This window comes from Python bivittatus, unplaced genomic scaffold (genome assembly GCF_059951505.1).
Source record: "Python bivittatus isolate LINGU-HERP-01145 unplaced genomic scaffold, Pbiv_v1 ctg000350_np1212, whole genome shotgun sequence".
NCBI classification, from domain to species: Eukaryota; Metazoa; Chordata; class Lepidosauria; order Squamata; family Pythonidae; genus Python; species Python bivittatus.
Window position 1 is genome coordinate 35,704,074 of NW_028277074.1, and position 27,169 is coordinate 35,731,242.

Consider the following 27,169-nt stretch of genomic DNA (forward strand, 5'->3'; position numbering starts at 1 on the left):
AGCAACGTTCTCCATCAGCAAGGTGTGTGGTCTTTGTTGAGAAATTTGGGTATAAGGTATAATGAGATGCATGATGGCTAAAACAGTTAAGAATACTGGTTCCATAATTGCATATAATGCTGTGAGTCCCTAATGTTATTGTAAGGTTTAACAAAATAGGAAAATGAATAGGATGAGAAAATAGTAAATGTTTAACAAGGAATTGAACGAGTGTAAAGGGATAAGAATGACTCAGATTACTAAAATTACTTAGGTAAGCATATAATTTGAAATTAGTGTCTAAACAGAACTAAAATTAGGAAGGGATGCAGTGCAGTACATTGGTTGACCATTGGTGAGCTGTTCATATCTCAGAGTTGTTTCTGAGTCCTTAGCTGAATTTGCAACTGAAGCATTTTTAGAATGCTTTAGGGGAGCAGAAACCTGCTGTTCTCTCCTTAATGGTTGGTTGTTGTTACCTCCTTAGAGTCTTTTTCTTCAACTCTGAATTTCTTCAGCAATTTTACCATAGGAAAAAGCCTTTCACAATTTTTCAGTCCCCTTGGGTGACTCTAAAATCTATAGAAGTTGTATGCCCAGCATAACATAGGAAGAATTATTGCAAAATAGTTTCTGTGTAAAACCTAGACACTGCTAGAATAGGAAATACTTCTGAATTTTTTATTGGGTTAAGCAGCTAAAGATATAGTACTGTAGGATATAAGGCATTTATGTTGACACTTATATAAATGACCATGCTGTTTATGAAGGGTAATCACAGAACTTCCTTGCATAGATGGTTCATATAAATTAAACTTAAAGCAGTTTAAGTTATCCATGAAGTTGTCTATCTGAAGGAGAGATTCTCACTCAAAACAGTTGACTTAAAAGGTTTTTTATGACAAAAAACCGAGCCTATGTCATAAGAATAATTATCAGTTTTAAAAACATTCTTGTAAATACAGTTCTAAAAGAATCTTTATTATGTTCTATGTTATCAGTTGGTCTTTTAATTTGGTTATAATGGTCTTGTCCTAGTCATTTCTGGAAAGCATGCTGCATTTTTGTGCTGAAATGTTAACTGCATTCCTTTTTAATTTATGTTATGTGGCCACTATCTGATTCTGTTCCTCAAGTCTTGAACAGACTTGCCTATCTGGAACACACCTCCCTTTCACCTTGACATGCCACCTGGTTGTAATACATCAATAACACGTTGTATATTAATGGGAGTTGCTGCGTCATCCAAACTTTAAAAAACTAGATTTAGATTAGGTTATCATATTTCTGCTTGGAAATTCTACTAGCAGATCTTCAAATAGGTCTACTAGAGGTCCCACCTCCCCCCAGCCTCTCCATAATCATGGGCCAGAGCTGGCTTACACCTTAGCCCTTTCTTCCTGCATGTGCCAACACTAAGCTGGCAAAAGTATACTCACTACATCAGTCCATCTTCCTGTGTATGGTGACAGTTAGCTTGTTGGTGAGAACCAGTGGCTGAAATTATGGTTCGTTGAAGCATACATGCGAATGCTAATATTCAGCTAACAGACAGTAGTTAACAGGCCTCACGTGCAATAATGATTGCAAATCCACACATACTGTGCTAAGTAGAACTATGCTCTCACACAAGCAACTTCAAAAGAATAATTGCAAATAGAACATTGGATTCTGAATATTTCAAAACGGGGTTTTGTTGGGTTGTAGATCCTCTTGCTCCCAGCCACTTAGAACACATATTGTGTACAACATTGTGCAACATTGTAATTGTGTACAACATTGCTGACCAGCATGTTTGTTCTAAGAGTTTTGAATAACAAACATATCCAAATTGTAAATAAATACCTAATTTGGATTAATTTTTTGATACAGAATTTGGTTTAAAAAAGGGGAGGGGAAGGGAAGTTATATACAAGTGCAACCTTAATCTTTCTTTTATTTTCCAAAAAAGGTGAATTCCAATCCTCTTAAAAATGAAAACCCAATGAGGATGTAATTGTTCATTGGGTGGTCTGCTCCTTTTCCAAATGTTCTAGTGGTCCATGATTGCAGAATGTTTGAAATACTGGCCTAGTCTGTTGTAATGTTATGGCCTTTTATAGAAAAATTATATATTACTTGTTCTATTATGTTATTATTCTTTTGTCTTTTGTAGTGATTCCACACTGCATTTATTCTGATTGAATACATATTATGTCTAAGATCAATTTTGGCATTGACACATTAAACAATTTGTGTCAATTATTTCTATCATAACTGGTGCCAGATGTTGTCAGCCCTACAATGTAGACCAGACTAAGAAACCAATGCCAATATAGTTCAGGATTACTTTTATTGTAATAGCTATAGTAAGAGAATCTTGCAAGTCTAAATGTGCTCACCCCTCCTCATTTTATATTCATGTGAACTAGGATAGGATGTTTTCTCAAATTCTTGGAATGGACTCAAACCCCACTTAACTGACCATTGTTTTGGTAGCAGCTCTTCCTCCTGTCCTTTAGCACTGTTCTTATGCTCTCTACGGATGTGTACTTACATAGCTTGCCTGCATTTAGAGAACCAAATACTTATTTGATGGTTTTTCAATATAGACATTCCATGCCATATGGTAAATATAGCAGCATGCCCAGTGCGGGTCAGCCCTATAATTCTGTGATACCCTCATTGTGTAATTTCAGGCAGAATAGTGCAAAAATGAAACCAAAGACTTGATTTCTTGCACAGTTGCAACTATATGTACCGCTGCTTTTATGTCTTGGTAACCTGGGTGGTGGTGAAAAGATAGGAAGGAGCAGAAAGCAGAAGCCTGCTGAACATACAGAACAGCCTTTATACAACCCAGAGACAAAAGCAACCCAGAAGAATTGCATATTGCATATTGCTTACTTTGGAATATAGATCAGTCAAGACTCCAAATTGGATTGCCCTTCAAAGAATATGAATTATTTTACGAATAGCATTACATTATATATAAAGTGATAAAGCTAACCTGTTTGACTTAATCACATTTGATATATGACTCAAATGACTATATGTCTTAGTTAAAAATAAATAAAGCAATGGAAATGATTCAAGAAGACTTTACATTATATACTATCCTATTCCCAAACTTCTAAGTCAGTTTCCAAACAAGACAGCTATTCTGCATTGGTAGTCAGTTAATCTTTAACAGTGGCAGAGTCTTTAGGGAGGAGTACTAACAAAAAGGATGAAACTGTTTTCCCAAATGAAGGATAAACAAAAGTACTAAATGTATTTTAGACTTTGGTGTAAGACAGACTTGATATTCCCTCTTAAAGGAAAAGGACTTTACTGAATGAAATAGATACTATGAGAATTTCTCTGAGGCTTATGGAAATAACTCATATGACTAATCTGGCTCCATAAATTGCAAAGTGACTGGATCAGCAAACTTAAGATTTGAAGAGCTCAGTAAAAGTGTGATAACCAACCTAATTTGTTTGTGCTATGTTACCAAATTGATCCATAGAAAACTGAAATATGATTTCTGACATGGAAAAATGGCATAGAAAGCTTTTTTTAATTAAAAAAGATAGATCTAGCTTATATATTTTAAAGCTTATCAGGATAGTAAGTAATTGTAGCCCAGTTTCATAAACAAGAAACAAAATCAAATATATTTTCTACCAGTTTAAAGTTCTTGTTCTCTGTATTTCATCATCTGATTCTTTAAAAGAAGTTTTTCTATACGATTATGTTATCTGTCCTGTGCTTTTCTTCTGGTCAAGAAATTTCTCTTCAAATGCCTTGCTAATTGTATGGATATGAGTTGCTTGTAGAACATGCTATATGTTGACAGTGCATTACTTATCTTGCCTCCTTAACAACTTGAGATCTTAAGAAAACAATACTGAGATTTTTCTTATTCTGTACTGCTGTCCTTGGAATGCTGTTGGGATTTTAACTCTGGGTCATTGCATTTTGGCCCTGTAAAAATTGCTTATCCAAGTCTGTAAAACTAAAACAGGAACCTGAGCATGCCTCTTTATTTTCTTTACTTACAAGATATGTTTATTAAGCAATAATTTGTTTAATGTATAATGTTACTTAATTGTTATTTGGATTTCAATGTTATGAATTATTTAAGCAAGGCTTGAAAGGAGAATTAGAAACAGAAAATCTTCCTGTACCTAAATATCTTACAATTTTGCACAAAGCAACAGTGTTAACAGCTGTGGAGTTGTGCACACTGGTGAGTGAACTAAGTTTTCTTTAAAAAAACAAAAACAAAAAATACAGCTCTCAGAGTTCAGTTTGGCAGCTACTCTGCATTCTGGCTTTGCTTGAGTACTCAAATTATTCCCAAAACTTTCTTGAGTCATTATTCTTCAGATGAGAGGGGGCAGGGAAAATGAAGAATTAAAACCAGTTATTAGATTATCCATTGGAATATGTCACTGACTAGTATTTTTTAAGCCTTCTAAGGAATTTACATTTACATTTTCCCAATTATAATTCCAAAAGCTGAATTTTTTCCTTAGTTTGTGCTCTGCAATTTATGAGTAAGTATCACTTCAGAATTATATTGTTTAATAATTGTGAATTATATTGCTAATACATGAAGAAATGAAGTAAGACTATTTTTTTCTTGATCTCTAATTAATTGTAAATGTGAAGGAATGATAGGCAAGATTGATATTAAATTTTTAAAGTAGTAATGTTGTAATTTTAATTCTTGCCCTCAGTTGATATATTTGATACTATATGTTTTATTTATAGAGGATATATTCTACTATATGTAGAATAGTAATAATATTTTTGTTAAGATATTGAAAGCCCTGAATATGTTGAGTTACTAGTCCAAAGTCTGAACACAGTGCATAATATGGCTGTATTGAGTTGAATAACTTTATTGATTTCCTGTTTGTTTTATGCATACATGAGCCTTCAAGATATGTTCCTTTTATATTTTAATCTCACATGGTGACAACTTTTAGTGAATGCTACCATTTTAGCCTTTGCTGACCTTGAAAACTATTTGTAGTATATGGATAGGGAACTCTCTGGAAATGCCATGGCTGTTGATTAAATTTGGAAGCTGAAAAAAAAAATCAAAACAGTCGCAAAGTGCTTCTGTACAGCTGCCCAGAAAATTGCAAGGCTACAGCATCAGAAGTTGAGAAAATCTTTAACTCTTCTTCACACTGTTTGACCCTTGTATCCTGGGACCACCATCATTATCCACTTCAGGCATTTTAGCAGTTTGTGATTTACATATGAAAATGCACAGTCCTTAAGAAATATGTTAATCTATAAGGTGCTAGAGGGACTCTCTGTTTTTGGTGCCTTAACGTCAGTCTTGACTCCTGGTGACCGCACGGATAAGTTCATACAGTTTTTATGGCAACATTTTTCAGAAGTGGTTTCCTAATGCTGGGAGAGAGGCAGACTGGCCCAAAGTCCGTCCGCTGTCTTAATGTCTAAAGCAGGACTAGAACTCACAGTCTCCTGGTTTCTAGACCAGTGCCTTTAACCACTACCCCAAACTGGCTTAGGGACTCTGTAAAAAATAGCTAATAAGCCTATTATGTGAATTGGTCCAAGCTCTATCACTGAGATGTTAATAATTGAAATCTGTTTCTGAGTGATTCTGTTCAGAAAGTCATATGAAAACCTAGGCCTTTTTCACTGATGATACCTCTTTGAGCGCTTACTGCCACCAAAATTGAGTAGTCCATGCAGTCCTAATGACTGGACTTTTCTACATGCATTACCAGTTTAGAAAGATCAGGAAGTTATTCTTGGTTTGTGATGTAGCTTCATACTGTATTTATATAATATTTTCTTCTTGTGAAATTGTGTTTATGCATTCCTTTATAGTTTACAGGTTTACAAACAGAAGGTTGATAGGTGACTGGAAAAATAGAAAAGCTTATTTGATAAATTTTGCAGTTAAATTTTTTTGTTTCTTACATAGCACATTCAAATTGCAACTACATCCTTTTATGTCTGTTCTCAAAATAACGTCGTGATACGTTACCACACTAAGCTATAATGTGGCTGATTGGCTCTGGCATAGTTTCTTGTGTGACTCCACTTTATAGTTTCTCAACATTGGTATATGAATGACTGGGTGAAACCAATAATTATGGCATAATCACTAAACTGCCTAAAGAAACCATGGTTTATTACAGAATGTAAACCCGCTTAACTCCCATTTAAATAAAAGAAGCCTTGGGCAGGGATAGGATCATAGGTTCATATAATGAAGCACTAGTAGGAACTTCAGAGATCATTTGGTCCAATTCTTTATAAGTGCAGTAATCCATTACTCCAGCATCCTTGGCAGATGGCTATCCAGCCTTTGTTAAAACACCTCCAGCAAATTCTGAATCCACTACCTGTGGGCACACCTTTCTTGAACAGCTCTTACCATTAGGAGTCTTTAAATTGATATTCAACCAAAATCTACTTCCTTGTAATCTAAATCCTTTATTGCTTATTCTGTTTTTTTGGAACAGTTCTGAACAATTTCACCCTGTCTTCTATGACAGTCTTACAAAGACCTGAAGACAGCTGTTCATTCATTCCCATTAGTCTCTCTTCCCCATACTAAACATACCCAACACTTCTAACCATTTCTTACAAGCTTTTGCTTCCAGGCCTCTTAGCTTCTTGGTTGCTCTTCCCAGGAGATGCTCCAGTTTAGTAATATCCTTCCTAAAATGAGTTGCCCAGAATTGGATGCAACATTCTATGTGCAGTCTAACCAAAACAAAATAGAGAAAGACAATAATTTTTCTTGAGTCTGACAGTTCTTTTGATGCTGCCTAGTATCACATTTGCTTTCTTGACACTTCTGTTCAGCTTCTATTCAACTTGTGATTCACCAAGACACTGAGTCCTTTTCATGTGTACTGCTCTGCTTAACATGGTCCCCCCTGACAAACCTAATTCATGTCTTTGATTTTTCGTGCCTCAATATAGGACTTAGCATTGGTCTATTCTGCCATTCCTTTAATTGGCTTTTGCCCATTGTTACAGTTTGCCAGGATCCTTCTGAATCTTAATGTTGTCCTCTAACGTGCTTGCTATCTTAAGGTGAGTCACAGCTTGTTTTGTTTTGAGGTTATGGCAGAAAAATCAGTTCAGTTCATCCAAATGAATTCTGTAAAACGTTATTTCCTGTCTTGGACAGATTCTCACAGTAGTTTATAAATAAATAAATAAATAAATATTATTATAAATATTTCTATTGGGCCATAAAGACTTACAAACTGTGAAGCAAAGCTGGCATATTTTATTATGCATGTAGAAGTGTTTTATTAAGAACACTTAACACAATATAAGTACAATTTAATGTATTGAAGGTAACAAATACATGCACTGCTTCAATAATTTTCTGATACCGCTGTAGGTTAGGTACAGAATTCATACATCATGTTTCACTACAGTTGACTGAATAAACAAAAATGGGTTAGATTTGTGTAACATCCTAAGCCATGAACCATTATTTAAAAATCACAATGGTATTTTTCATACAACTTGCTGAACCAAACTCCAAGAAATCACCTTATGCACACTTAGACCAAGGTAACTATCCATTTTTATACACAAAAATCTTTATTTATTTTTAAAAAGCCACATTATTCACAGGTACAATTATTTAATATCTGCCAATTTTGGTATAGTCAATTTGTTATCATTGATTTTTTAAAAAACTGATTATGTGTCATCAAGTCTTTTTCAACGCCTAGCGACCACATAGATGGATTTTATTCATGACGATCTACAGGTGAAACTCGAAAAATTAGAATATCGTGCAAATGTTCATTTATGTCAGTAAGGCAACTCAAAAGGTGAAACCAATATATGAGATAGATGGATTACATGCAAAGCGAGATATGTCAAGCCTTACTCTGGTATAATTGTGATGATTATGGTGTTCAGCTTATGAAAACCCCAAATTCACAATCTCAGAAAATTAGAATATTACATGACATCAATAACACAAGGATTGGAAATAGAACAATATTGGACCTCTGCAAAGTATAAGCATGCATATGTACTCAGTACTTGGTTTGGGCCCCTTTTGCAGCAATGACTGCCGCAATGGGGCGTGGCATGGATGGTATCAGCCTGTGGCACTGCTGAGGTGTTATGGGAGACCAGGATGCTTCAATAGCGGCCTTCAGCTCCGCTGCATTGTTCGGTCTCATGTCCCTCATCTTTCTCTTGGCAATGCCCCATAGATTCTCTATGGGGTTCAGGTCAGGCGAGTTTGCTGGCCAGTCAAGCACAGTAATCCCATGGTCATTGAACCAGGTTGTGGTACTTTTGGCAGTGTGGGCAGGTGCCAAGTCCTGCTGGAAAATGAAGTCAGCATCCCCATAAAGCTCGTCTGCGGAAGGAAGCATGAAATGCTCCAAAATCTCCTGGTAGACGGCTGCGTTGACCCTGGACTTAATGAAGCACAGTGGACCAACACCAGCAGATGACATGGCTCCCCAAATCAACACAGACTGTGGAAACTTCACACTGGACTTCAAGCATCGTGCATTGTGTGCCTCTACATTCTTCCTCCAGACTCTGGGTCCTTGGTTCCCAAATGAGATGCAAAAGTTGCTCTCATCAGAAAAGAGGACTTTGGACCACTGGGCAACAGACCAGTTCTTTTTTTCTGTAGCCCAGGTAAGACGCTTCTGACGTTGTTTGTTGTTCAGGAGCGGCTTGACAAGAGGAATATGACATTTGAAGCCCATGTCCAGGATCTGTCTGTGTGTGGTGGCTCTTGATGCACTAACTCCAGCCTCAGTCCACTCCTTGTGAAAGTCCCCAACACTTTTGAAGAGCCTTTTCCTGATAATCCTCTCCAGGCTGCGGTCATCCCTGCTGCTTGTGCACCTTTTTTTACCACACTTTTCCCTTCCACATAACCTTCTATTGATGTGCTTTGATACAGCACTTTGGGAACATCCAACTTCTTTTGCAATTACCTTTTGGGGCTTTCCCTCCTTATGGAGGGTGTCAATGATGGTTTTCTGCACAACTGTCAGGTCAGCAGTCTTTCCCATGCTTGTGATTCCTATTGAACCAGCCTGAGAGACCATTTAAAGGCTCAGGAACCCTTTGCAGGTGTTATGGATTCATTAGCTGATTAGAGTGGGACACTTTGAGCCTAGAATATTGAACCTTTTCACACTATTCTAATTTTCTGAGATTGTGAATTTGGGGTTTTCATAAGCTGTACGCCATAATCATCACAATTATACCAAAGTAAGGCTTCACATATCTCGCTTTGCATGTAATGCGTCTATCTCATATATTGGTTTCACCTTTTGAGTTGCCTTACTGGCATAAATGAACATTTGCACGATATTCTAATTTTTCGAGTTTCACCTGTATCCCTACTTTGTTCTTTCAGATCTCCCAATGGTGTACTCTTCACCACCATAACTGAGTCCATCCACCTTGCTGCTGGTTGTCGTCTTCTTTTTCCTTCCACCTTTCCCAGCATTGGAGCCTTTTCCAGAGACATAGGTCTTTGCATAATGTGTCGAAGTAGGATAATTTAAGTCTGGTCATTTGTGCCTCAAGTGAGAACTCTGGGTTGATTTGTTCGATGATCCATCAGTTTGTTTTCTTGGCTGTCCACAGTATTCTCAGGAGTCTTGTCCAATACCAAAGTCCAAAAGCATCAATGCTCTATCCTGCTTCTTCAGAATCCAATTTTTGCTTCCATAGAGTGTAACAGGGAATAGCATGGCTTGCACAATTCTGATCTTCGTAGGTGTAGATTCATCATGGCACTGAATATCTTTTCCAAGGCCTTCATGGTTGCTCTACCAAATGCTACTGTGTAGTGTATTTCTTGACTGCTCGTTCCTTTACTGTTTATGGTTGATTCTGAAAGGCAGAAACTTTCCACCGCTTCAATACCTTCATTACCAGTTCTAAGACTGTTCTACCTATTTTTTACCTGTTGTTATCATTGAAGGCAGTATCAATTTTATGTTTCTGTCATTTATGGAAGGCAACCTTGACACAAGGATAATTTTTAAAAACATACTTAAAACAGTTTTTATCTCTCTCTCTCTCTCTCACTTTGGATAAATCTAAAAAGATGTATCTAATCCAATCCAATCTAATCTAAAAGTAGACAATCTACATTATATCATAGGAGAACCCTCTCAAAGCTAACAATTGCTTATGTAATGTACAGCCTATTTTCTTTCCCATGTAAAATATAAACACAGTATCTGCCAAGTCTTTGCAAACATAGCTATGGAGAGCAGATGGAATCAAGATCATTAGATCTCAGGAAGAACATACTTTTTCATAACAAATGCTTTGTCCTGTTGAGTTTCAAAATAGCCATTCTTTCAATTTGACTAGGGCTTTCTTTCTTTCTGAATTCTTAATCAGTTTGTCCAAAAAGCTATCTAGAATAGGTGTGAGCAGACTTCCTTTTTTTATGTCAAAGATTAACATTAGGGTAACTTCATGGAACCTTCTACCAGTAGTGGAGTCAAAGCCAGGGTACAGGAGGCAATGCTGTCAGGGCCACTCCTCCTTTCTCTTTCTATCCTAATAGCCGTTCTCTTTTTTATCTCTTATTGTTTGATTTGCTATTCTTTCACTGACCTGATTTACAGAAGCCACAATGTGTTTTGATAGTTTTGCCTTTCAGTGTCACATGACCTTACCTGCTAAATTTAGAAAATTGTAGCTTGGTATCATGTACAAATTTAGTTTCTTTATCTATATAATTTACAGATGATTATTCAAAGAAGTTCAGCTGTTCTGTAAAACAAAGGTGGATGGATCTCAATTTGATTTTGAAAATATATGAGGACCATCCTGTTGCTCTAAAAAATTAAGAGACTGGGATTTTAGAGAATTGTTCATCTAGTATAAATTCCTATTAAATATGAACAATTATGAATATAATATATGAATATAACATATAATATATATGCCAGTAGTGAATATTATTTCATTTTTCATACTCTTAATAGGTTAGTCCAAATGGTATCTTTGCATACCAACTTCTTCTTAGTTTTTTTAATCGTAATGTTAGGGTTTTCAGCAGCTAACAATAATTTATCAGTTTTGAGCCTCCCCCTGAGAATTACAGATGGCATGACTTTTTAACTGCTGTTTGCCTATATTTGTTGTAAAAAATATTTGGTTTAGATGGAAAAAAATGATGAAGTAGTACAGACCTATGCCTTGACAACTATAACAGAACAGCCTAATATATTTTATCCTTCCTTTCTTTATACAAACAATCTTGAATCTAGTTGACATAAGAATTGTTTCTGGTAGATAGATCTGTTATCCCTTTCTGGACAAAGTTATCTCTCTATTGGTTTCATTCATCTTAGACTTTTGACAGATTTTAACATACTGTTCCAAGGGAATTTTTTTCAGTTATTTCTCCTTTCCAGAACTCTTTTTGGTTTCATTCTAGAGTTTACTATGAAAGCTAAATGGAATATCTATATTCAGGTGCAGTATAAATTTTTGGAGGGAGGCTAAATATTTGAGATAAGCAGTTGCCATCATATCCCATTAACAGGTTCCCTGAAACAATAGGCAGGGAAGGGCATGGAGCTTTCCAGAGAGTCCCCCACACCCACCCCACTTGTTATTTTCCAGTTTCTGTTGAAAGAGTAGGAAATAAAGAGGAACAAACCATATATCCTTGTATTGACTTTCCTCCTCTTTATACATGGATTTTGAAGTACATTACTTTCTTCCCCCATAATCCTTTCTCCAATTCTGGAATGCTGTCTGCATGTCTTTGAGTTGACATCAAACTATCGTGACCTAGTTCATACTGTTTCCCATCCCTATCCTCTCTTTATTGTCTTTCTTCCTGGTCATCTGAATTCATTGCAAGGCAATGGTGACCAAGCCTAATAGAGTTTACCCACTTTGAAGGTGCCCCTGGACAGTGTCAGAATTAAAGATAAACACAACTTTCACATCATTACTGCCTTGGTGGTATCCACAATCATTGGATCGGTGATGACTGATTTAGACAATGTGTGGATTGAAGACTCTCATAATGTGGGCAGATGGTTGGAATACAGAATATGATTTGATGAGGGTTTCAGATGGATCTCATGTTCAGACTGAGATCAGCAGAGATGCAACTTTTTCTGAACTTCCTTCCTTCCTTCCTTCCTTCCTTCCTTCCTTCCTTCCTTCCTTCCTTCCTTCCTTCCTTCCTTCCTTCCTTCCTTCCTTCGCTTTGCGAGAGCTGGTGTGTTTTTTGAAAGCATAGAGAATGGCTGATTTCAAAAGATGTTGATTATCATATCCGATTTGATTTGCATATCTGCAAAGAACAGTGTACCTGCTGAACGTCTGGTTCGTGCAACTGTTAAGCCCACCGGACCCCTATAGTGAAAGCAAAAAGTGGCAACCGAATTATATGGTGTAACGTTAAAGGGACAAGAAGCTGATAAGTGGTCTTTGGCTGGTCGAGGGAGAAGAGCGTTTTCTGTTGGCTTTAAGAGCAGGCTATCTGAGGAAATCGGGTGCCATTTTCTTCTTTCTATCAATTATTGCCAAATAATTTGCTCTGCCAAATCTTGTCCCCAAACAAAAGCCCCCGCCTTCCAGCTGTTGCCGAGGGAAGCCGAGTTTGCAAGCCCCCGGCGCCTTCCTATCTCTCGCTCCTTCCTCCCTCCCTCCCCGAACTGCATGGGAGCAAATCGCCGCCGAGAGGAAACCAGGCCCGCCCTCTTGGCCGCGCTCAGGCGGTAATAGTGGTAGCGGCGGCGTTAGCAGCGGCGGCAGTTGTAGTTGAACCGCCGACCCATCCCGACTTTGCGGGGACTTGCTCGGCGCAGAAGCCGATTCTCGCGGCGATGCGGTTCGCCCTGATGCTGCGGGGCGGCGGAGGTCCCCCCCCCGGCTGCTTCCTCTGAGGCGGTTCGAGAGAAAGGGGACCGGCGGCGGCGGCGGGCGCGAGGGAGAGTCCCGCCAGCCATGCTGCAGCGTCGGGGGGACCTGGGGGGCTACCCACCAGCCGTAGCAGACCCGGTGCTGCTGAACGCGAAGCCCAAGCTCTACTATGCGGTGAGCGCTCTCTCCTTCCTAAAGAGTAAGGCGCCGCGAGGCGCCAAAGTAATGGGAGTGGGTGGGCTGCTATGGCTTGCCGAAAGGGTGGGGAGGGGAAATAAATGCTCCTGTGTAGCTCCTTATGCAGCTCGTACCGGCTGTCGCATCGCTTGCGGGTATTCCGGGTTGCTTTGGTGGAGGGGTCGGATGGGGGGGGGCGCGGTTCGCCTGCCTGCCTGGCTGCAGAATTCCGGAGTGTGAATATGCCAAGCTTTTATCTCGGTCCCGACCGCCTTTCCTCTCTTAGAGCTCTTGTAGGAGACCGCTACTTGGAGTAGCGTCGGTTGGGACTCTGCATGCGCACACCTGCAGGGTGGCTGCCCTGGACGTGACGCTTAAGCCTGCGCCCCTCTCCTCGGTGCGCCGGAGTCGGTTTCAGGGAGGTGGGAAGAGCGGCTTTCATTTTTCGACACAAGACCACGGGGAGGACAAAGTGCTTCGGAGACAGAGTAAAAACAAACATTTCCCCTTTGTGAGGGGGCTCAGTCTGGGTTGGGTTTTTTGTTTGTTCTCAGTTCGCCTGTCACGTCTCTTCTTCCCCCTCCCAAGCCTGTGTGCTTCTTGAGGGTCAGTTTCACAAGACTGGTCTGTGACGAGCTGGGTGGGTTATTTATGCAACATGATTGTCTAATGCTTATAGGAAAGGGCTTTGAGTAATACTTCACGGGCATAAATCATTTGGGATGCCCCATCAAAAGCAGTCCTAATACAAATTTAGTAAAAATCCAGTCATACACAAAACGTTTTCTGTACGCAATTTTTTTTTTTTTTTTTTGCTCCACAATTAGGAATAGTAGTAGTTTCTGTGACTGGAATTATAATACAGTAGTGACAGCTACAGATCCTGCAAGCTGCTGCAGAGATGTGCAGCAACAATTCTTGGAAGATCGGAGCCTTCACAGCAATCAAAACACCTTTTTCTCCCACTGGGCAAGGGCCAGTCACACACACACACATGCACACTGTTGCTTTGTGACTCAAAGCGGAAAATGATGAGCAGCTCAGATAAATAACTGCTGCTCTTCCAGTCACTCCTCTATTGTCTCGCTTTGATCAGATCCTTTTGTATTGCCTTTGCTTGGAGCAGAAGGCAAGTAAGCAAGAAAAGACAGTAGCCACTTCACCATTTAGTATCGTACATTTGGAATGAATGGAGTGACTTAGAGAAGCATGCGAACTCAGAAACAACAGTTGGCTTTTGCAAAGCAATTCCTGGTGATTCATCCTATGTATATCTTCTCTTGGTAGGGTTTAATAAAGATTGGTAACTGCCTAGGGAACAAGCTCTCCCCTTGCTTGCTTGCTCCTTTTTGAAGGATGTTTAATGAAGAGAGCTGGGCTAGTTGACCAAGCTCCAAGCCGTTTTTTTCTGCCCAAGAAAAACCACAAAACCACTGCTCTTCCATTCTGTGGACAGAATGTGAACAATATGTCAATACTGTTGATAGAGTGCAGGTGTGCAAACTAGTATCTTCCAGATGTTTTGGACCAACTCCCATCATTCGGGACCAGCATGCCAGAGTCAAGGGATTATATAAATTGTAATCTAAAGCATTTACATTTCACTGGTTGTTTATTTCTATGGTGGAATCTTCCACTGTACCTGCCGTAGCACTGTCCTCCAGTAGTTACCATCTAAGTAAACTACCTCAACTGGTTCAATGTTCTCCTGAAAGGGAGATTACAGATGAATTATAAACCCAAAAGGTTACGCAGAGGAGCTATGTCTTCTTTATTTCATGCAGAATTGGTAAACAAACAAAAGCAAAACTTTTCATCTCTGTTGTCCAACAGGAGAAAGACAGAGAACACTCTTGGTAATCCAGTTAGGTTCATATCCCCTCCTGCCTGTGTGTCCCCAGACAATATGTATGATAAGCAGCTCTTGACAGTCTTACAGCTAGGATTAAGAAGAATGCTAGCATCCAAAACATACCTGTTGAGTTTCCCTATCATCTAGTACGGCTTTTTAGTGTTGTTATCCTACTTTGGCTTTAACTGAAATAGAAGTGTAACTTGGACTTAAGGTGAGAAGTTTTTCTTAAAAGTGTGAAGTATTAAAAACTTATGGGAGTAATGCTCACTGGTAAGAATTCAGGTTTTTTTTTTTTATTTATAAAACTAATGTTTTTAGTACCACACTCATATATATATTAAGACCTAATGTTTGTTGTCTTGAATAACCTGAATAGATCTTGTGTTTGAAGTTTATCCATCAATAATTAAAATGAAATGAACGTTCTAAAATCCAAAGCATTATCCCAAGGAAGGCAAGGCAGGCTTCCTTTTGTATATTGTGCTTAGGTATAGTTCACTAGGGAAAGCACTTAGGAAGCCTGGAATCGTATTTCTTCAGTTTTCTTATGCTGAAAGTAAATCATAGCCTGTTTCACAAAATATACTTTATAAAGCACCAAGAACATTGAAAATACTTAAACCAGGCATTCAAATAAAAATGTATCCTAAAAAGTAATAGCATGCCTCAGGGTAAGAACATCAGTGAAAAAGTCAATTTTAGGTGATTTTGTCTGTCAGGGAAGGACAACAAAAGTGAAGTCAGTTTAGCTTTCCTTGGATAGAGTATTTGGCAGCTTGGGTGCAGACACCAAGAACCCTGCTCCATCTTCCTCTCAAGTATGTTCTTACTAATAGCACAATGTGGGGTGCTGGTTAAGAGAGATTAAGGTCAGGCTCAACATAGCATATGTTTTTTTAAAAGATCTAGAAATTCTTGTGATTGATATAATACCTTGATTCTTAGTGAATTTTTAAAATATTTGACCTTTCACTGTTCCAAATGTAGCACCGCAACTTTAATTTCTAGTGTTTTAAAGCTTTACTAGTGTATTTTCAAGTTTTAAGGAAACAAATCAGTTGCATTGAGGCTTTATGCACGTCTCACCTCCTTGAACTAAAAGGTGACTCATTGGTACTTTAAAGTATTGTTAATAAGCTGCTTGTTATTGTTAAGCTTTTAGAATTATTAGATTGCATTATACGTAGGTCTTAGGAAGTTGGGCAGTTGAGAAACCACTTCCTTCATACCATTTATACTTGAGGTTTTTTTTTTTTTTTTTAAACAACTGCTTATCTCTGTGTAGTTTGCTCCTTGTAGCTGTATGTAAATATTAAAACTAGCTTAAGCACATGTAAGACTTGTTGCTGTTATCTCTTCTGGTTTAATTATGCAAAACATCACTTGACGAAGAACATGACTAGTCCTGGTTTTTTAATAGTATCGGGATTCATTTATTTGGTTTGATAGTCAAACAATGTTTGCTTTTTCCACAGAATATTGTTAGAAGAGTGGTCATAATAAATTGCACTCAGTGCAAAATCATGTGTTTAATTCCAGCAGAATACATATACAAATACATAACACATCTTTCTTTGTATGGAAGAGTGTGTGTAGAGTTGATATTAATCTCTTAATTGGTTTAAAGTTGAATAATGTTGAATAATGGAATCTAGCAGTACAATTTTAGTGATGGCAGGGGAATAATAATTTTTTTTTAAAAAAAGTTTGCTTTTTGTAGTTCATTTTATTGTACGCCACCCAGAGTCACATTTGTGAGATGGGCGTCTATATAAATGTGAGGAATAAATAAATACTCAAATATTCAATGTAGGAAAACATTTTAGTACTCATTTACTCTTAGGTTACTATGTTAGGATAGCCGTTACAAACTGTTTATGCTGACCCAAATGTTTAATAATTGGTCAGAGTTAAGTACTTTTAAGTGGAAAAGGCACTAATAAAAAAAAAACCTCATACATTTTAATTTTAATGTTTTTCTCAGGTATGATTAAGCTATAATAAAATAGCTAAGAGTGTAAGGTATTTTTCAGATACCTTGTATGAGAGGATGACAAGTTCAGATTTTCTTGTCCTCTGCCTAAAGTAAATAAGTTATTCTTCTTGTTGTTATCTGCTGGTGATGAAAAGTAATGAACAGTTCATTACCTCAGCTTTGTATTTTGGACTTCCATGGAAATAATGCCTCAGAGTCAGCAAGCATCCCCTCACCAAATATTTGAAGAACATGAGTAGAAGCTTGCTATTATATTAATGTTCTCCTCTAGCAGAAATAGGCAGTCTGTTGGTGACCAACATCCACACTTAATATTTGAAGGTTGCTGAAGACTCCAAAGAGGATAGGACCACAACTTCCATGTGGACAGGGCTAGGATTTTTTAGGAGTGGTCTGTTTTTAAACTCTGGTGTATATATTTAAATTATTTTCATGCACTAATATTTCCAGGGGCCGGGTTGGGTGGGGTAGGGATAAATTAAATGGAAAAACTTTCAAATCAAGTTCTGTGCATGCAAAGGTCAGGACTAAGATGATAAAAACTATATATATTAAATGCTGCAATATATCTTGTTGGGACTGAAGATTTTCTTACATATTCTGAGACCTGTTTACCTTCAAAGAAGTCTAAGCCATTTAAAAATTATGGAAAGTGAACTCCACATCTGGAGAAGAGCACTAGTTGGTGAAAGCTGCCCAGATGCATTTCAACAATGTTCTTCTGATTCAGTACCATATTGTTAACTTGTATAGATGGGAGGCAAAGATTGTTGTATAGGATAGACCAGTTTGAAATCGTATTCAAACTGTTAGATTAAGATGCTATTATGGTAATCAATAAGCATAATTGTAATGTAGTTTTTTTAAAAGGATATGATTTTCATAAGTTAACACATTTATCTTAAAACTGTTTTTATTCCCTGAGTCAGAGCTATACCAGTTAAAAAAGAATTATACTTATATCACAAGAAAGAGTAACCAGTTACCATTTGTTAAATGTCTGTCTTGAGATGACATAAACAATGAGAAGTTAGTTTAATAATCACATAATCCTACATTTAAATTGTCACTTTATTTTAATTAAATCTTGAAATTATGTGGAATGTAATCGAATGTACATAAATGTTTTAAATAATTGAAATATCAGTGTCAACTTTGTTTACACACAGTTATATTGGTTACAAGATTGGGCTGCAAAAAATCCAGACAATCATTAGATGAAGCAAAGAAATACTAAAACTCTAACTCTGCTGATTTTCACATTCCAAATCTAATAGCCTTTTATTTACTTATTTGTTAGATTTATATCTGCATTAATTTGTGACGTTTATTTTATTGAATTGGAGTACTTTATACTTTGATTGCCTTCAGAGTGAAACAAATATTTGTTTAAAAAATTATCTTATCCTTGATATAGTGCATAAAGTAAATGTTTATATTTGTCCAGATGCTTCTATTTTGTAATTAATAAATTAAAAATCAATTGATCTAGTTAAATCTGTGTATATTGAAATGGTGTCAAATACATGGAAACCTTTTTTATAACTAAACTCAGGGAATTACTGTGTAATACTATGTTGTGCAGTATAATTATATTTATTTCCATAGGTTATTGCTTAAGAAAGTTCAGGGTTTATCAGTTAACCCTGAAGTTCTTTTATATATGGGTATGCTACCAAAAATGTACTTTTCTTTGTGAGCTTGTCTAAGATCACTTGATAAAACTGCTGTAGGCCAGATCTAAACCCTGAAGGATGTAATCTTCATTACCAGGAAATAGCAGAGTGGTGAAACTAAAATATCAAACTATTAAGCTGTGACAGAAGGACGTGCCAGCTAAATCACTTTGCAAGTGGGTTTGGCCTGTTTTTCCATTTTAAATACTTTTTGACAAAACTAGTTACTGATTAAATTGTATATCATTTCTCCACAGTGAATCTCAGATGTTAATGATAATAACTCCTGTGTTTGATTTTTTAAAGGTTTAGTCCTCAGAGAGTCTTAAATTTCATGAGTTCATTCAGGAATCCAGTTGTAATCAATTAATGGCCTAATGGTTAAGATCAAGATAGGGAAATAAAAAGTTGAAAGTGGTATGTAACCCCTGATTTTTTTTTTTTTATTGTGGCTTTCAGAACTACCTCTGATCACTGTTACTGAAAATTGATGGCACAATGAAGTTAAAGTATAATATTGGTATCTATTTTGTTAATGTATTTTCCACCTTAAATTAAACAAAAAGAGCACTAAATAGAATTAAATTACATCAAAGAATTGTGACATTGGGTATCTTATCTGGCTTAAGCCTTAAAATGTACTGAATGGTTTTAACCTGAACAGATATGCATTTTCCTCAAAGAAACCATTTTTGTAGCAGTAGAGGTGTTCTGAAGTCTGCTGGAAGAAAAAAACAATGAAAAGGGTTTAAATAGGGACCATACCTTCCCTCTGTTAATGGTTGAAATTCTCATAACAAATACTAATGCCCAACTTAGTTATTATTAGTCAGTAGAGACAGATAGTCCTCACTTAATGACTGCCCTGTTTAGCGACCGTTCACAGTTACAATGGTAGTGAAAAAGTAACCTTCCAGAGTCAGCCTCTGGGGAATATGGGTGGCATATAAATTTCATAAATAAAGAAATAATTTTGCAGCTGGACTGCACACTTATGACCGCTGCAGCATCCCACGGTCACGTGATCGCCATTTGCGCGTTTCACAGCTGGCTTCTGACAAGTAAAGTCAATGGAGAAGCGGCAGTAAAATAGCATGTTGCGGTCACATGATGTCTCGCTTAACAACCACAGTGGAACTGACGTAAGTTTGGCGTGGTCATGTGATATTTCACTTAACTGTGTTGCTTAGCGGCAGAGTTGCCAGTCCATTTGTGGTTCTTAAGTGAGGACTACCTGTATAATGTTACTTTAATGTGAGAAGAGAAAAAATGGGATACTATTTTCATAGTATTAATTTGAATACAGTGAATTCTTGGAAAATAATTGTGCCAGTCTTAAGTTTTTATTGTGAATAAGTAGTATGCTAAATAGAGCTGGAACAGTATATGGAATTATTTATTTATTGCCAAACAGTGTTCTTATTTCCTAATGCAGACACTGAAAAATCAGTATTCCGTGCATGTCGTGAGAAATTATAAAACAAAATCTGTGTCTTTATGCAGATACGTATTGCCAAATTCTATTTCTGTTTGGTGTTTTAGATGGCTGCAGTGAGTAAGATCTCAAAATTGTTCTTAAGCTAATGATACTGTGAAATACTTAAATGCCATTATGGCTTGAGTGTTCTTTCGGTTTCCATCATTATTTGAGCTCAATTTACTTTAAGATAATCTTGGTGTAAGCCATATTCACAGGAAAAGTAGTATGACTAATCTCTTCCATGTATTCAATTCCAGTTTTCTCATAGATACGGCCTCTTAGTATGCTGTGCCTGTGAATCAAAAAGCTCAATCTAAGATAAATAAGTAGACTAAATGCAGCTAGCATTTAGGAATAATACAGTGAACAAGACAGTCACAATTGTTCTCTGTATTTGTATGCCTTTATGATCATGAGAGATATCAACCTATTGTCCATGATTATCTGCAGTTTCATGGAATTTGTTGAATACAGATTTTGTGTCTGAGATTAAAAACAAAGCTTCATATAACGGCATAGAAATTCGTGGAATTCAGCTGCACAGTGTATTGAAATATATTTGTACTTGTCTCCACAAAAGGATGGGATCAGTCACCATTACAAGCAAATGAATTTGTATGTATAAAACAGGTGTTTAACTTGATGGTAGATATATTATTAATTAAAAGATTGAATATTTATGATACACATCTATAATTTAAGAAACAGATACTCTTTTAAACGTCATAAACTTATATTTCTACATTTCTATAACCCATAATCATTTATAGCAGATTTAGTTCATAACTTCATCTCATCTTTAGTAATGTGCTTTATTGACAGTCTCTTTTCCTGTATTTTACTTCATTTATGTTTGCTTTTTCTTACTTTACTTTAATTTTGTTTTAATCTATTCTCATTTCTCCTTTTTAGTAATAATTTCTCCTCTGTATATGTGTTTCAGTCAGTATTTTATATGCAGCCTTTGCTGATTTTTGTGATAGAATCTCATTTGTTCATCCTATTTTCTGAAATTCAGATCCACAAAACAGTACACTGAGCCACGCTGTAGTAAAAGGAAAAAGAAAACAAAGATAACCAGGCATAGGTATGAACCAAGATTCAAGCCTGTATTGTTGCAGTATGGATGGCAAAGTATAGTTATTTATCCAGTCTTATTGCATCCACAGAACATTGTGGCCTTTTAGCCAGGCATTTTGTGGATAAAATTGTTCATATTTACCCCTAACAGGAAACTAAATTATCAGAACCCAGTAAGTTGATGGAATTGTTTTTCTGAGATGTTACCTTGGACCCTTTTTTAGACTCTGGATTTTGAGGAAATGGATAAGCTTTTGTGATGCCAGTTCTACCACTTGTTGGCTTGGGTTATCAAGGCTACCAAGAGAAGATGAGGAGAAGGGGTCTGGCAGTGATCAAGACCTCACTGCGGGGATAGCAGCTGTTTTTGTTTAACCCTTCCTCAGGAGGCCTGCCTTGGACCCACTAATCTTCAGTTGTAGCTGGGATGAAAAAACAGAGATACAGAATTGGGCAACCTGGGAAGATACTTTAGTGTCCTGGTCAGATAGAAAAAGCAGCAAACAAGCATTGTGCTCTCTGCCAGGTTACGTCTTTAAATGGGATGGATGAATGTCATATGAAATTCACTGTAAAGAGAGAAATAGAGGGACATGTGGCTAAGGGACTCCATGGAGCTGCCCCCACATGGACATATGGGCTGCTGTAGAGGATGTTCTTATAAACAGGACTGCAGAGGACAGTGTATCCAACCTGGCCAATTGTGAAATTTCAGAGTTAGGATGGAGGAGAGATAGGATGATGGCACATGCCTGCTTGAAAACAATCCATGTGACTGTAGGGTTGGTTACTAAATTAGACTGATTCGGAAATTAATATACCAGGTGTACTACTTAAGATGACTCTTGGCATTTTCAAACCCTAATGGGCAGAAGATCTCCAAAAAGAGACCTAAAGATTGTATTTTCCTATTGTTAGTCATGTTGATTTACCCCTCTGAAAACCAGTGAGGCCAGGCACACAGGGGGAAAAAAAAATAACCAGAAATAAATGAGAGAGTACCAGGCTCTGGCATCCACAGAAACCAAACCTGTCTCTAAGTGTAAGGCTCTATTCTTGATGCATTTCAGAACTGCAAGGATAGCTTTTCTAAACTTGGACTGGACAGCGTCCAGAGTATTAAGCTTTGTAAAAGTACAAATCTGAACCCCATAAAGAACCTGAGAAATAACCTTAGCAAAAAGGAACTGTGGGAATAAAATATGTTCCCTTTGAATGGAAACATCTCAAGACAGCAGGAGGAGCTATGTTGAGCAATGCTGGCCCAACAGGAGAAATATATGTTCCAGGATGAGGCCTGAAACTGCACCCCAAGATATTTATAAGTATGCACCTGCTCTATTGGGTCCCATTAATTTGCCATTTATACAGCCTATAGTTGTGTCATGCAAAAACAAATAATTTAGTTTTTCGATAATTTATTACAAGTTCTTGTAGGCAAAAACAAAGCCGATAGCCTCAGTGCCCTTCTCATTCACACTTGGGAGACAGACAAAATTACTGTGTTGTCTGTAATATGGCAAAGCTGTAATTGCAGGATCTGCTTGCAGATCTTGTTTATCTGGGCGGGAGATACTATGATCAGCCTGTATGTTAACCTGATGGCATCAACTCTAACAATCCCTGATTTCTACAAACCCAAACTGGCAGGCTACAGGATACGTATCCTTTTGTATGCATGTTACACTGCCATTGTATCCCAAACTCCAGTTGGGCTCAGAGCAATCTATCATTCCTCATAGTGAGCAAAACAGGCTCACATTCAATTATCAAAAATCCAAAATCATGACCTTTGAGAAAATAGTTGAACAGGAAAACCTAGATTATAAAGGAATAAGATTGGGTAGGCTCACACCTTTATATACATTGGACTAGATGCCAAAGAATCATGGAAAATGCACCATGATTTTCCTCCCAGGTGGCATTATGATCTTTTGCCATTAGATGCTACTTCTTCTCCAAGGACAGAGTTAATTCCTGCTGTTCTTAAACTTTTTAAAGCTAAACTTTAGCTCAGATTTTATACAGAGCATAGATATATATGCATGTTTATCATAAAGAATAGCATACACATGGTACAAATGAAATATCAGAGAACTATTCTTGCCTCTCCAAGCTATGTAGGTCATAGCCTGGAGGATGATGATCAGTTAGTTATTGGCTAAAGATCCAGTTCTTCTTACTGGATTATTACTTATTATATATTAGGTGGGTGTGCTCTAATCCCCTCCTTTAAATGCTGCCATCTTATGGGACCTAGGAAGCATGGCTTTTCCATGGAAGTCCTGCCCTATGGAACACCCTTCCCTTGAAGTTCAGTAGACCCCCACCCTTTTAACCTTCCAAAAAGCACTTAAAACTTGGCTTTTCCCCAAGTGCTAGGATAGGGTGATATTTATGAGATGAACATATTGTGGGCTGCATATGAAAGTTTAGCTATGGTGCCAGGTTTTATTTTGGTTTGGTTTTTAATACTTGTGGCTTTAATATTTTTTATTGTATATAGATGTTGTTTTATCTTTTGGTTGTGAGCTGCCCAGAGTTTGGTACAAGATTGGCAGCTACAAAAATGTTTTAAATAATTAAAAATAAATAAATAAACCCTAGTGACAAAGGATTACAGCCCAAGTTGTAGAGGCTATAAAATTGAAGCAAGCATTTTATGGACTGTCAGCCATGTTCCTTTTTATCCTGAGTTACTTAAAGGCCAGGCATGCATTCTCTCAAATGATAGATAATGTGGACTACCAACTGGAGGTAAATAGGATACCATATAACAACACATCCTAGATTATTTAACATCTCTCATCTACCTCAGCTTGATGAAAACTTCTTTCAGACACAGCATAATGTATTACCGTCACTATTCCTATTGAACAGATTCCAAAACCCTCTTTTATGAACAAGTGATTCAGAGGAAGTTCCAATCATTGGTTCCATGTGCTATGCTGCAATTTCTATAGGGACATATGACATTCTCTTATTTCATCTCTTCTGTGACAGTATCCAGGATGAACAAAAATTTATTGCATAAAACGTCTTTCTGATTCTAACCTTAGCATTTCCAGTACTGTGGCTAAATTCTTCATTGCTGTGTGTAAAATGTGCTATCAAATACTGTATCCCTGTTTATCATGTTTTTATATGGTTTTTTTTTAATTTGATAATTGATTATAAATTATGCATGATGCTGTTGACCATGGTACTCTTCTAGGTCATCTGCAAATCAGAGGCATCACCCTGAAGTGTTTCTGATCCATCCTAAGTGTGCAGTTCCAATCAGTTGCAAGAAAAGAAAAGTCAAGCCCCTGGGCTTTCCAGTAGGAGGTGCCTCAGGACTTGGGTTCCTCCCCCTTTTTGTTTAACATTTACATGAAGCCACTCAATGAAATCCTACGTCAGTTTAGTTTAAGGTATCATAAATATCCAGTAATGATATCCAATGCTCTCTTTCTCTTTCTGCACCCTGGGCTCCATAAAAAATGTATGGAAGTCCTGACCTGGTAAAGCTGTGATGAGCTTTCAGGATGAATGTCCGTGGTCTAATTTTATTTTGTTCTCACCTTTCACCAGCAGTTGGGGCTGGCATCTTCAAAGGCAGAGTGAGCTGCTTTATGGTGTATCTCTCTGTAGCTCACAGATAACTGAAATGGGTTGACTGGACTGTTGTATTTGAACCTGGCAAACTGATCTCTGATTGGTTCAAGTCATGGGAGTCCTAGAAAGCTGGTTCCTGGTTGGTTCCTCATCTGATTGGTCTATTTTGAAGGAATTCCAAGAGTACTGGTTTTGGTCTATCTGAGCTAGGCTGCTGATTGGTTTCTTGTGTAGGTGGACTTCTGATTGGTTTATTTTGGAGAATTCCAAGAGAGCTGGTTTCTGATTGGACTGTTTTTAAGTTATGATACTGCTAAGTGTTCTGTCTGGTGAGGCTGCTACAGATTCTTTTTGATTAGATAAGGGCTGTTTAATTTTGGTATGGCATAAAGTTGAGAACCGTGGTTTAATGATTTTCAAACTCTCCTCTTTTCTATTGAAATTGTTGGAAAGTTTATGGATCTTGACAGCCTCTGCCACTACTTGTGTGTCTTCAAATCAGACCTTGTGTCCAATATGAAGCAGAGCATGTTCTGCTACTGCTGATTTTCCAGGTCATCCTAGAAAGCAATGCCTCTTTTGTTCTTTTAACTGAGTATTAATACTGCATTTTGTGGTTCCAGTATACACCTGTCCACAACTGTGGGAGATGTGGTAGACTTCCAATGATGATAGTGGATTTCTGCTTTGGGAGATTGAATGATGTTTTGAATTTTTTGTTGGCTTGTAGATTGTTTTTGGGTTGTGTATTTTTAATATGGTCTGTGACTTTCTCAATATAGGGAAGAAACACCTTTCTTTTTGGAGGTGGTGTGTCGTTGCTGTTAGATTACATTGCCTGCATGATCTCACCAGCAGAGTGCCCTTTACCTTGTAGAGCATTATCAAGATGTCTCAACTCATCTGCTAATCTTTCAGCCTCACAGATGCCTCTGGCATGCTTAGTAAGAGTTTTGATTTGACCTAGTCATTGAAAACTATCATTGTCTGGATGTAGAAAAGCACAGGTTCAGACTCAACCCAAACTGTTGATTCTGAAGCCTTCTAATTCTAGGAGTCTGCTAGCCTTGATTCTCCACAAGATTACTGTCCTGAAAAGAGCAGGCCTGCAATTTGGGGTTCTTCTGGACTTGCAGTTCCTGCCTGGACAGTGGATGGAAGCTCTAGCACAAGAGTCTTTGCCCAGTTCTCGCTTATGTGCCTAAAATATTTATGCTTTAGTTCCATTGTTGCTGTTTCCAGTGAGCAGTCTGGCTTTATTTTCTGTTAGTCTGTAAAATCACTCATTTACAAACTATAATCTAATGCAGTATTTATCAATCTTAGCAACTTTAAGATATGTGGACTTCATATCTTAAAGTTGCTAAGGTTGAGAAACACTGATCTTATGTTTTATATTTTGTGAAAAACTTTGCCCGTGCTTTAGTCATTGTGTAAAGATGCTGCTTACTTCAGCTATTTGGCCAAAGACTGCCTGGTTACTTCTGTCAATCTTTTTTTTTCTCTTAAAAAAAAAAAACTTTTCCACAGCTAGTAACTGTGCCTGTCAGGAATGCACTAACAGTCTTTTTGATCATCTTCCTAATATGCTGTTCACCTCAGTTCAACTGTCTTTGTCAAAAATATTTATACTGCTACAGCTTACCCTATAATTAGTAATGACACAGCTGCCTCAGCAGCAGATAGTAGAATATGTTGGGGCAGTGACAGTGCCCCCAGCCATTTATCCTAAGGCTCCTGGCCATTCTCCTCCATTGTAGGATTGATCTTGCACATGTTATACATGTAAACTAGGTTATAGCTAGCCCATGCTTAGTGACTGTTCGTGGTTACAACAGTGATGAAAAAGTAATTTTATGACCAAACCTCTCATTTATAACCTTCGCAGGTCTGTAAAGCAAAGGAAAGCTGAAGTAAGATCATAAACACTGTTGCATAGCAATTAAAACCAAAATAAATTTAATGCACAAGATCGATGAACAGGATTTTCATCTATCTGTAGATGTCTGAATTATAAAAAGGATTAGGGCCAGATAGTAGTCTAATTGTTTTTGTAGTGCTGTGTTCTGAATCATGATACAGATTTTCTCCACAGAATTGAAGTTTCCCTTTAGAAAAAAAGCTGTAATGTCTGTTTTCTCTCACAGTTGAAATACCTTTAGTGGTATAATTTAAATAAAACTATATGGGGAAAAAGGACACACCTTTTCTTGATAACCCTAACTATAGCTTTGTAGCCAAGATATATCTTTCCAGCAAGTGATTTTTTAAAAATTTAACACACTTTATGGCTTTTGGTCATAATAAAGTATATGTATGTATGTAATATATTAAAGTAGAACATCCTGTTCGTGACTGTTCCATGCTGCATTGACATTTTATCATGCACACATGCTTATAATATGAGTAAAGCAGATTTAGAAAGATACGGAGTATTTTTAGTAAGAAAA

At 37.4% G+C, this 27,169-nt stretch overlaps 1 protein-coding gene across 2 annotated transcripts in view; it reads left to right on the plus strand.

Annotated features, from left to right (window-relative positions):
• The window catches only part of ARHGAP6 (Rho GTPase activating protein 6), a 220,955-nt gene that overhangs the window by 95,423 nt on the left and 98,363 nt on the right, over window positions 1–27,169 (plus strand). The window contains exon 1 of one of the 2 annotated variants that reach the window (XM_015888382.3): window positions 12,715–13,032. The exons of the other annotated variant lie outside the window; for it this stretch is intronic. Coding sequence (XP_015743868.2) covers window positions 12,943–13,032 — 90 coding nt within the window. The 5' untranslated portion in view covers window positions 12,715–12,942. Of the gene's footprint in view, window positions 1–12,714; window positions 13,033–27,169 lie in introns of those variants that run through there. 2 annotated transcript variants of the gene reach the window in all.